We start from the raw sequence: 12,045 nt of genomic DNA on the forward strand, positions 1-12,045 counted from the left end.
GGGAGCAGGCATCCACTGCGCATGCCTGGAGTGAGGGGAAGGTGCTCCACCCACCCAGTTTCTAACTGCCGCTCGGGATAGTCCTTCCTTGTTGCGTCTCCTCAACTTTACTGGCCTTATTACCTTCTTCAACCTTCATATTCCTTCTTCATCTTCTTCGATGTTCTACTTGTATCGTACAAAAAAAAATTTACCCGTTTTACTATCGCCTCATCTTCCTTTCTCCCCCCCCCCCCCCCCGGGCGTATGGAAGGAAAGGATCCGAAAACCACTTTTAAAAAGTGTACTCGCTGCGGGACAAAAATCCCCTCAACAGACGGACACTCTCAGTGCTTATTTTGTTTGGGGGAGGCCCACAGGACCGACACTTGTACCCATTGCAGCCAATTCGGAAAACAAGCGAGAAAAAACAGCGCCACTAGGCTGAAGAGTCACGTTTTAGAGTCTTCATTGTGGCCTGTGATGTCCCATGCTTCTGGGTCCCAAAACTCGCCACCTTCCCTGACCCCGCAAAGGGACGTGGCAAAACCAGCAGCTTCAGTGGCATCGGCTCCCAGTAAGCCTAAGTCCAACAAACACTCTGAAAAGTCGGACAAATCCAAGAGAAAGCACCACTTGGAACCTTCGTCTAAGCGACAGCAGGAGTCGAAAGCTGCATCGAAGTCGACTTCGAGGACCCAACTTGATCCGAGAGCTTCAGATATAATGAGTACAACCTCGGTATTGCAAACTTTGGTATCGAAATCTACGGCACCAATTGTTCCACCAGAACTTTCGATGCCCGCTGATGTGATTGCTGACGAGATCATATGGATTCGATCCCGGTCACCATCCATTCATGAGTCCCTGCCCGAAGACATCTTAGCCACGGAGTCTATGGAACCATCATCTCGAATCCAAACACAACGAGCCAACCTTCTTGAGGTGCATTTATTCCGTGAGGTATCGGCACCAAGAACATTTAAAGATTCTGCTGTCTCCCCACTCCATCGGGAATCCCCGGCTCGTCGGTACTGAGAAGGATCTCCAAGTCGACATAGAGATGGATATTACTATTATAGCCAGTCCAGATCTTGGTCTCCATCTCCATACCGACACCATCACTATTACAGGCCTTCTAGATCACCATCTGTAGAATACTGACATAGGTACCATGACCAACCTCAGTACCGTGAGGAATCCTATCAACCCCGGTACCGAGAGGAAGCTCATCCTTACAGGCATATTGAAGATCCACATCACCGGTACCACGACGAAGCCTACTATCGACTCCGAGAGTAACCAAAGCAGACATCACCGGCTCCTTCGACATTCGCTCTATCTAAACATACAGTACAACTAGACCAACCTACCCTGGCGACAAAACCTTTAACTTTAATAACACCAGTACTTGAAAGACCAACGACTCCCGTCAATGCTCCAGAGGATTCCGAAGCTGAAAACTCTGTCATCACATTCAATCTCGTCACCAACATCACCTGCATCTGACATTACAAAGCCAGCTGACCTCTCCCCATCTGAGGGATCTAAAGCTTATCTGGATTTACTCACGAACATGGCAAATACACGCAACATAAAACTAACCACAGATCTGCCGAGAGTATCAGACGTGGTCCACGACCTGGTCCATGCTGATTTACCTGCAGGATCTTTCTTACCCATGCTACCTGTCCATTTAGAAGCATTGAAGGAAGCTTGGGATAAGCCGGCATCAGTACCACCAACATCTAAACGAACTGAATTCCTATACAAAATACATGCACCAGATTCGAAATTCTTATTTAATCGTCCTGCTCCAAATTCAATGATTGTACATTCGTCCTCGAAATCAAAGCAGACATGTCACCCTGTCCCACTGGAGAAAGAAGGAAAGAAGTTGGACACTGGGCAGAAAACTCTACTCCCTCTCCACCGCTGCATCCAAAATTCATAATTATTTGGCCTATTTCGCTGCCTATACTTTCAGTTTATCGTCCCAACTGAATACATTAGTCCCATCCTTACCCGAAACTTCACAGAAACAAGCTTCAAAGATACTGCAAGAGCTTAACCGTGTAAGTAAGCAACAAATCAACTCAGTCCGGCATGCTGTTGTTTGCTGTTCGGGAACCATGGCTACCTCCATTGCCTTACGTAGGCATGCCTGGCTCCGTTCCTCATCACTTCTACCTGACATAAAGTTTAAAATAGAAGATTTGCCTTTTGACGGCCAAGGTCTTTTTAACGCAACCACTGATGGCATCTTAACCACAGTAGATGACAGCAGAAAGAGAGCCAAGAGATTAGGGGTTAGCTAGCAACAACCTCAAACTAACAGGCAAAGAGGATGGAAACCATCCTTCTACAAGTGCCCCCGTTCACCCAGGCAAGCTGATTATTGGAAATGCAAAGCTCCACCAGCTAAGCAACCATTCCATCAGCGACCACGACCACAATCGAATAAGAAGGCGACTACGGCCCCGAAACAATCTCTTTGACTTGCCAATACCATCACTGATACATCATCTCCATCCTCGTACAACAAGACTGCTTCCCTTTTACCCCATGTGGGAATCCATAACATCGGATTCATGGGTCCTTGCGATCATCCACAGGAGTTACACCATAGAGTTCGCTTTGCTCCCGAAGCACCATCACTTTATACCTACTCCTCCTTCTCTACCCCTCCAGGAAGAGATCACTACCTTGCTGGCCAAGGCAGCCATAGAACCAGTACCACCTCAATTCCATCGCACGGGGTTCTATTCCCGATACTTCCTGGTCCCAAAGAAAGATGGAGGACAACGTCCAATACTGGACCTCCGCAAACTCAACCGTCATATCTGATACAAAAAATTCCGCATGATTACCCTGCAGTCTATTCTTCCTCTAATTTCCAAGAACGCTTGGATGGCACTCATAGACCTTCAAGACGCCTATTTCCGTCTTACCATCAACCATTGCCACAGAAGATTCCTGAGGTTCGCTGTCGGGAATGACCACTATCAGTTCCGCGCTCTTCCCTTCGGCCTATCGACAGCACCAAGAGTCTTCACGAAGTGCATGGCGGTGGTGGAGGCGTCACTCCGTCAACGGAAAATTTCCATATATCCATACATAGACAACTGGCTCATTGTGGCTCAATCCCAAGAGCAACTTCAACAGGATATTTCGACTACTCTAACACTTCTATCTTCACTAGGCCTACAAGTCAACCTCCAAAAATCCAACCTTGTCCCAACACAAGACATCCAATTTATAGGCGCACGCCTATCAACGATAGCTCACAAAGCCTACCTGCTGGCAGACAGAGTTCACAATATTCAGACCCTAGCCAATGCCATCATATCTCATCCCACCCAGACAGCTCTCATCTTTCAACGCATGCTGGGTCTTATGACGGCTACGACTTCTGTCCTCTGTCATGCAAGGCTTCGCATGAGACCCCTACAATTCCTGAGATCACCTCCATCAGCTATTGTCATGACAGATGCTTCGAGATGGGGTTGGGGAGCCCATTTCGGCACACTAACGGTGCAAGGACAGTGGACAGCCTATGAAAAATCCCTCCATATCAACTGTCTGGAACTCTTGGCAGTCCACAGAGCACTCAAGTCTTTTCTGCCATCTCTTCACGGTCTACACATTCAGGTCACATCAGACAATGTTGCGACCGTGTTCTGTATCAACCGGCAGGGAGGTACTGCATCTACCCATCTGTGCAAAAGAGCTCTAGCTCTCTGGCATTGGAGCATTGCTCACAACATACATCGTACAGCTGTGCATCTACCTGGAATCCAAAATATCCAAGCGGATACCCTAAGTCTCCAACTCGTGAACGATCATGAATGGACACTCAAACGATGCTATCTCCAACCAGTCTTCAAAATGTTTGGAGTTCTGGTCATAGATGTGTTTGCTTCCCTGGACAATACCAATGCAAATGCTTCTACATGCAAGGTCCCCCATCGGCTCAGTCTGCAGGAGATGCCTTTCTCTACCAATGGAAGGGACCACTTCACTACCTCTTTCCGCCCATTCCACTAATAATGAGAACGCTTCAAAAGATCCAATCAGATCAGACCGATTGCATACTAGTCACACCCTGGTGGCCTCGTCAACCATGGTTCACCACACTTCTCCTTCTCTCCAACAGTGTATTTCATTACTTCCCGCAAACTCGGTACCTCCTTTCGCAACAAAATGGCAAGGTCCTACATCACGATCCAGGACTCCTGCAACTGACTGCATGGAGGATCATTTTTAGAATTTCCTGCGGAAGTCCAACACGTTCTATTGAATGCCAGGAAACCATCCACCAAAAGGTCTTATTCTCAAAAATGGAAGCGGTTTGCTGAGTATGCCGCCCATCACAATTTTTTTACCTACATCATCCTCTATAGCTCAAATCCTGTCATACACCTTATCTCTCTCCAACTCCGGCCTCGCTTACTCCTCTTTGAAAGTTCATTTGGCCGCTATTTCAGCCTTCCATCCACATATCGAAGGACGCACGGTGTTTTCTCATCCTGCTGCAAAATTATTCCTCAAAGGCTTTCTACACCTATGACCCCCAATTTGTCAGTTGCAACCTACATGGAGCTTGTCACTTGTTCTGAGTCAACTTATGAAACCTCCCTTTGAACCGATGGCATCTATCCCACTGCATCTTTTATCATGGAAAACAGCACTATTGGTGGCACTTAAATCTGGCAAGAGAGCTAGCGATGTTTGTGCTTTCTGGACAGACCCACCTTACACTGTCTTCCACCATGACAGAGTGGTTCTACGTCCTGATCCAACCTTTTCTCCCAAAGGTCGTTTCACCTTACCATCTGGGAAAACAGACCACTTTACCTTCTTTCTTCCAGAATCCTAGTGACACGGGCCAACGAACTTTACGCAATCTTGACGTACGTCATGCCCTTGCTTACTATATTGATAGAACAAGCCCTTTTCGTAAGGTCTCAAGACTTTTCGTAGCCTACGGAACTCATAAACAAAGACAAAGAATCTCTACCCAGAGATTCTCGAAGTGGGTTGTGGCTGCTATTGCGTTATGCTACCAACTAGCTAAACAACCTATACCTGAACATTTACGAGCCCATTCCACTAGAGCTCTTTCTACGTCCTCAACTTTCTCCAAGGGCGTACTGATGGAAGACATCTGTACTGCTGCAGTCTGGTCTTTTACATCAACATTCGCCACGCACTACACCCTAGATGTCCGTGCACGGCGAGACGTGTCCTTCGGACAAGCTGTACTCCACTCTATCTTTGATTGAAGCCTATAGTCTCCTCTCCTGTAAGTACAATTTTTGGGTGTCTATATGCATACTTAATCCATGCCGTTCCTTTTCAGAACCAGCACCTGCCTCCGTGCACTTCAGCTTACCTAGTGTGGGACTGCACATAGACCACGATGAAGATAAACAGGTTGCTTACCTGTAACTGATGATCTTCGAGTGGTCATCTGTGCAGTCACACACGTCCGCCCAGCCTTCCCCGCTGCTGGTTATGCTATGCTTACCTTTTCAGATTCCTCTATACAGCGGCTAGAAGAAACTGGATGGGTGGAGCGTCTTCCCCTCGCTCCAGGCATGCGCAGTGGATGCCTGCTCCCCAGAGCGGGAGGGAATGCATGCCAAAATAAACGCCTAGGCTAGCTTTAAATTCTCTGAGGTCGGGTTTGTTCCAGCCGGAAAACCCATGTGTGTGACTGCACAGATGACCACTCAAAGATCATCAGTTACAGGTAAGCAACCTGTTTTTATGCACTCCCCCCCCCCCCCCAAACTCTCAGTCATCAGGCAGCTGAAGACAGTTTTATTCAGGATGGCATTAGATTAGTTTTGTTGGTAGTTGTCAATTGTGATTTTAATTTGTGGCTTTTTTAAAAACAACAACTTGTTTTTATGCTTTTGTTTATATTGTAAGTAGTGTTCCCTCTAAGCTGAGTTAGTGTGAGCTAGGTCAGTTTTTTAGCCTCCGGCTTACACATTTTTGTCTTTGCTTAGGAAAAATGGCCCCAGAGCAAACTAATTTATGCAGGAGCTCACAACTTTAATGCCAGTAGCTCACGAAGTAGAAGTTTTGCTCCCATGACTCTGCAGCTTAGAGGGAGTATAGATTGTAAGCTGCCTCAACTTCTTTACAGTAGAAAGGGTGACTAGTAAATATTTTACTAGGTATGTTTTGTAAAGGTGTCTGCCAAACTATCTTCAGGCAACTTGCTCATGTTGTGATACAGGAAATCTGTTTTTAACGTTGTGGTTTGTTTATTTTTTCTCTTGCAGAGAGATAAGCCACTCAGTTCCTGATATCTCCATTCATGGCAACCTATCCTCAGTCTATTGTTCTCTGGATCTGAGTAAATATAAGCTGATCCGAGGACTCCTTGAGAATAATCTGGGGGAACCGATAGAGGAGTTCATGCGACCCTATGACTTACAAGACCCAAGAATACACGTGAGGGCAATGTGGTTTTCCGGCTGAAAATCGGCTCTGGGATAATCAGAGTTAGTTAATGTTGTGTTAAGGTTATGGGCTGCATTAGATGACAGTTTAATAGGTGAGAGTTACTAGCGGCATAAAGGCTGGACTGTCAAACTAGGAGAGTCTGGGAGATCTGAGTTCCAGTTCCTGCTCTTCTGTGAAGCTGCTTGGGAGACCTCGTGCCCCTCATTTACCACAGAGGACAGTGTAATGAAAATCAGGAAGAGAGAAGCACATATGCCACACTGAGGCCCTTGGTGGAAGAGAAGGGAATACAAATAGATCAATCTTTAAAAGTGCTTTAGTCAAATGAAAAGGTGTCCTCAATCAATCAAGTAGGCCTTTTTCAGAAAAAGTTGTTTTAATGCAAGGTCTTGCAAAATTAGTTGTTGGCATCCTGTGGTGTACAGGCGTTCCCCCTTCTCCCAAATCTAAGCTTCTGTTTACTGCAGCACATGCACAGATTTTATGATAACAAGTAAAAGGTAAAGGTAGCCCCCCGTGCAAGCACCAAATTGTTACCAAACCATGGGGTGATGTCACATTACATTTTCTTGGCAGACTTTAGTTGCGGGGTGGTTTGCCGTTGCTTTCACCAGTCATCTACACTTTCCCCCCCGCAAGCTGAGTACTCATTTTACTGACCTCAGAAGGATGGAAGGCTGAGTCAACCTGGAGCTGGCTACCCGAATCTGGCTTCTGCCAGGCTCAAAACTGAGGACGTGAGCAGAGTTTGGAGTGCAGTACTGCAGCTTAGCACTTTGCGCTATGAGGCTCGTGATAAGAAGCAAAATACCATGTTTTAGCTTCAGTGGTATTTTTATTCAAATATTATTTAATCTTAAAAGTTCACTCAGTATTAATTTACTAACAGTGCAGGCGTAAGAACTGCACCCTCTGTGTCTTAAGTATTGAAAGCCAGCATAGTGTAGCAGTAAAAGTGTCTAATTAGGATCTGGGGAACCCAGGTTTCAATCCCAACTTGTGCCATGGAAGCTTGCTGGGTGACCTTGGACCAGTCACATGCTCTCAGCCTCACCTACTTCACAGGGTGGTTGTGAGGATAAAATGGAGGAGAGGAAAATGATGTAAGCCACCTTGGGTCCCTATTGGGGAGAAAGGTGGAATAGAAAATAAACTAAATGAATTCATTTGAAGTGAGAGTTTATGATTACCCTGTAACTTTACCAGGCTGACGTTAAGAAAGTTAAGGCGCAAGATTCAGGGTGTAAATGACAATGGGGGTAAAGGACAATGAATGTTGACAGGTAACAATCCATGAAGACACATTGAAACTGACTTTACTTGACCATATTGCTTATGTATTCTGGTGGACTAAAGGGATTATGTTTTATGATTGGGATTTTTTTTTTAAAAAGCGGAGCCTATTGGATTCTAAAAATAGAGGAACTCTTGGACACGGGGCGGGGGGGGGACACTCGCTTAGAGGTGAAATTGACACCTTTCTCTGCAATGTTTATTCCTTTGTCTTTATAGACGGTGTTGAGTGGAGAAGTGTACACCTGCGTGTCTTTCCTTATCGACATGGTCAATGTTAGTCTGGAACTGACGAACCCCCAAGGGAAGGATGGTTCGCTAGCCAGGTACGTCAGTCGGTCTGAATGTCAGTTGCAACTTGAAGTCAATTTCTAGCACCAGTTAAGGACAGTTGTTTGGAAGTAATGGGAAGAATTTTAAGTTCAAGAAGGTTTTGTTTTGCTTGAAACTTCTTAGGTTTGACTTCAAGAAATCCAAATTGCTCTTCGAGAGTTTCTCAAATCAAACCAAATCCACAAACCTGGTCTCCCATTCCATGATGGCATTTGACACACGGTACGCTGGGCAGAGGGCATCTTTGGGAATGCCGAACGTGTTCAATTGCATCTTCCAGTCATCCAAGAACACCAGCACCCAAGGAGCGATACAGATTGAACTTCATTACAGGTAGGAGACTTTGCACAACCACACATGAACACATGAAACTGCCTTATACTAAATCAGATCCTCTGCCCATCAAAGTCAGTATTGTCTACTCAGACAGCCAGCAGCTCTCCAGGGTCTCAGGCAGAGGTCTTTCACTTCACTTATTACCTGGTCCTTTCCACTGGAGATACTGAGGACTGAACCTGGAACCTTCTGCATGCCAAGCAGATGCTCTACCATTGAGCCACAGCCCCATACCTGCTTGTGAGCAGCCTGCTCTCAGCACTGGAAAGGGATGTGTGCGCACACGCTTGGGGGTTCTTCTGTCCCACTGGAAATCTTTTGTGTGTAGCACCCAGTGTGGGAGGTGGCACCCAGTGGTATCGAATGAACCAGATTCCATTATTACCTGTTAGTTTTCAGGTTAACTAAGACATTCAATAAAAGTTTAAAATGGGAAGAAGAAAAAAAAAACTAAGGAGACTTTCGGTTCGTCTCATTTTCCAGAACTGCTTGATGAGTTTTTAACTATGATTTTTTTTTAATTGATGTAGTTCATTTATACCCCGCTTTTCTCCCCCGAGTGACTTTGGAGAGATCCAGTTTGGTGTAGTTGTTATTGCACAGACTCGTATCTGGGAGAACTGAGTTTGATTCCCCACTCCTCCTCTTGCAGCTGCTAGAATGGCCTTGGGTCAGCCATAGCTCTTGCCGAGCTGTCTTTGAAAGGGCAGTTTCTGTCAGAGGTCCCTCAGCCCCACCCACCTCACAGGGTGTCTGTTGTGGGGGAGGAAGATAAAGGAGATTGTGAGCCACTCTGAAATTCATAGCGGAGGGTGGGTTATAAATCCAGTATCATCACTATCTCTGTCTCCTTCATCTTCCTCATCTTCATCTTCCTCATCTTCTCCAACATCATCATCCTTATCTTCTCCAACATCGTCATCATCTTCTTCTCCTTCATCGTCATCGTCTTCTTCCATTCTGCCATGTTCCCCTTCTCTATTTTATCCACGTAGCAACTGTGAGGTAGATGAGGCTGAGGGTGTGTGATTGGCCCCAGGTCAGCCACTGAACTTCCATGCCATGCAGAGATTTGAACCTGGATCTTCCAAGTCCTCATTTGATATGCTAATCAGTGCATCACCTTGGCTCTTAAATAAGATCTGGATATTGAACATTGTTGGGATGTGACAGCAAAACTAAATTGACACTTGAAGGTGCATCCTCAGGTGATGTGTGTTTCTCAATAACAGTAAAGAAAGGTGTCTCAAAAGGCAATATAATCCAAAAGCAAAGCTGGATGTGTCAGTGCAAAGCTTAAATATGTCTGTCAACTGAGTATACATTTCCTGCATCTGATCCAAGAGTGCTGTAGCCCCCAAAGCTTACGCCTCAATAAATCTTAGCAGTGCTTTTTTTTGTAGAAAGAGCCCAGCTGGAAGCTCATTTGCATATTAGGCCACACCTCCTGGCCTGGGAGCATGTAGCTGATGCATGGCAGGTCAGGCCAGCCAGAGCCCTGACCAGCACAGGTGGCGCTCTGCTCCTGTTGCCTCCGGCAGGGAAAAAAGCCCTGAATCTTAGTGTTTACTTTGAGGTGGGTAAAGGGATGTGAAACAGGTTTATTGCTTATTGCTTTATTTGTTTTTTAAATTAGATCTACCAAGGATTCCTCCTGCTTCACAGCTGTCCTGAACAACCTTCGGGTGTTCCTGATCTTTGATTGGCTCCTGCTCGTTCACGACTTCATACAGACGCCCAGTGACACCAAGAAGCCAACCAACCTCACTCCTTCCAGACAGCGCAATTACAGCAGCGAAATGGCAGTCATTCCCAAAGCGGTAAAGTGCGGGATCGTCACAAAGCGTTCCTCTCTTCAGGTCTCTGCTGAAAAACAGTTGGAAGTCAAGATCAACGTGACGGGTAAGGCCACCATAAAGGTAAAGGTAGTCCCCTGTGCAAGCACCAGTCATTTTTGACTCTGGGGGTGACGTTGCTTTCACGTTTTCATGGCAGACTTTTTTATGGGGTACTTTGCCATCGCCTTCCCCAGTCATCTACACTTTTCCCCAGCAAGCTGGGTACTCATTTTACTGACTTCAGAAGGATGGAAGGCTGAGTCAACCTGAACCAGCTTCCGCTGGGATCGAACTCAGGTCGTGAGCAGAGGGTCCCGACTGCAGTACTGCAGCTTTACCACTCTGCGCCACGGGGCTCTTCCTCCAATCTTAGGAAAGGAAAGGTCCCCTGTGCAAGCACCAGTCGTTTCCAACTCTGAGGTGACACTGCTTTCACAACCTTTTTACGGGGTTGTTTGCCATCGCCTTCCCCAGTCATCTACACTTTCCCCCCAGCAAGCTGGGTACTCATTTTACTGACCTCCGAAGGATGGAAGGCTGAGTCAACCTGAACCAGCTTCCGCTGGGATTGAACTCGGGTCGTCAGCAGAGGGTCCCGACTGCAGTACTGCAGCTTTACCACTCTGCACCATGGGGCTCAGAGTGGTAAAGGGCCACTATACAACCCAACAATTGAGGATGGGGAGAATGGTGGATTTTGAAGGCAACTCTGTCCAGTATCTGAAATGCATTTGCCGGGTTTCACAGTGGCAACCTAGCTGCATCTTGGTGATTCCCCCCCCCCTTCCTCCCCTTCAGGTACTGAATTTGTGGTGGTTGAAGACATGTCCTCTCTGGATACCAGTGCCATTATTCTGAAAGGGACCACGGTTCTCACCTACAAGCCCAAACTGGTGGATCGCCCTTTCTCTGGCAGTTTGTTTGGCATTGAGGTATAAATGTATTTCTCTCCTTTTCATAATTGGGGGTGGGGAGAGAGAGAAGAATGCCATCCATCATCCTATAAGCCATTGCTTTATTAAAATCAAATCAGGTAGCTTTGGATGAGAACTTTGTAGAGACATGGAAGACATGTCGCTTAAGAGCCCTGCTGGATCAAACCATTGGTCCATCTAGTCCAGCATCTTGTTTCACACAGTGGCCAGCCAGTTCCTCTGGAGGTCCAAACAAACCAAGCAAAGAGGCTGAAACCTTACGCTGATAAGAACCTCTGAAGAGTCCTGCTGGATCAGAACAGAGATCCATCTAGTCCAGCGTCCTGTCTCACACAGTGGCCAACCAGTTCCTCTAGAGGTCCAGTAATAGGGAATAGAAGCTAAGTTCTTTTCCTGATGTTGCCTCCTGACTCTGGGATTCAGAGGCTTAGTACCTCTGAATGTCGATGTCCCGTTTAGTCACCAGGGCTAGTAGCCACTGATAGACCTATTCCCCATGGATCTATCAAGTCCCCTTTTAAAGCTGTCTATGCTTGTGATTGCGACCATGACTACATCTTCTGGGAGCATAGTCCACATTTTAACTGCTTACCATATAAAGCAGTCTTTCCTTGAGTCCATCTGGAATCTACTGTCCATCAGATGCCCTTGAGTTCCTGTATTTTGGGAGAGGGAGAAGAACTTCTCTTTGTCCACTATCTACCCCTTGTATGATTTTATCAACCTCCATCATGTCCTTCCCCCTCATTGTTACTTGAATTCAGACCGAAACCAGAGTTGCAGGGTAGACTGGGATATTATAGCATTGGAAAAAGTGCAGAAAAGGGCAACTAGAATGCTTAAAGGGTTGG

At 46.3% G+C, this 12,045-nt stretch overlaps 1 protein-coding gene across 1 annotated transcript in view; it reads left to right on the top strand.

Moving 5' to 3' along the window:
* VPS13D (vacuolar protein sorting 13 homolog D) overlaps positions 1-12,045 on the top strand; it is a 158,350-nt gene that overhangs the window by 37,145 nt on the left and 109,160 nt on the right. Inside the window, exons 28-32 of the mRNA XM_060259106.1 lie at positions 6,276-6,447; positions 7,972-8,078; positions 8,209-8,418; positions 10,058-10,323; positions 11,058-11,191. Of these exons, the coding sequence (XP_060115089.1) occupies positions 6,276-6,447; positions 7,972-8,078; positions 8,209-8,418; positions 10,058-10,323; positions 11,058-11,191 (889 nt within the window). The remainder of the gene's footprint in view (positions 1-6,275; positions 6,448-7,971; positions 8,079-8,208; positions 8,419-10,057; positions 10,324-11,057; positions 11,192-12,045) is intronic.

The sequence above is a fragment of the Heteronotia binoei genome, chromosome 18 (genome assembly GCF_032191835.1).
Source record: "Heteronotia binoei isolate CCM8104 ecotype False Entrance Well chromosome 18, APGP_CSIRO_Hbin_v1, whole genome shotgun sequence".
Classification (NCBI taxonomy): Eukaryota; Metazoa; Chordata; class Lepidosauria; order Squamata; family Gekkonidae; genus Heteronotia; species Heteronotia binoei.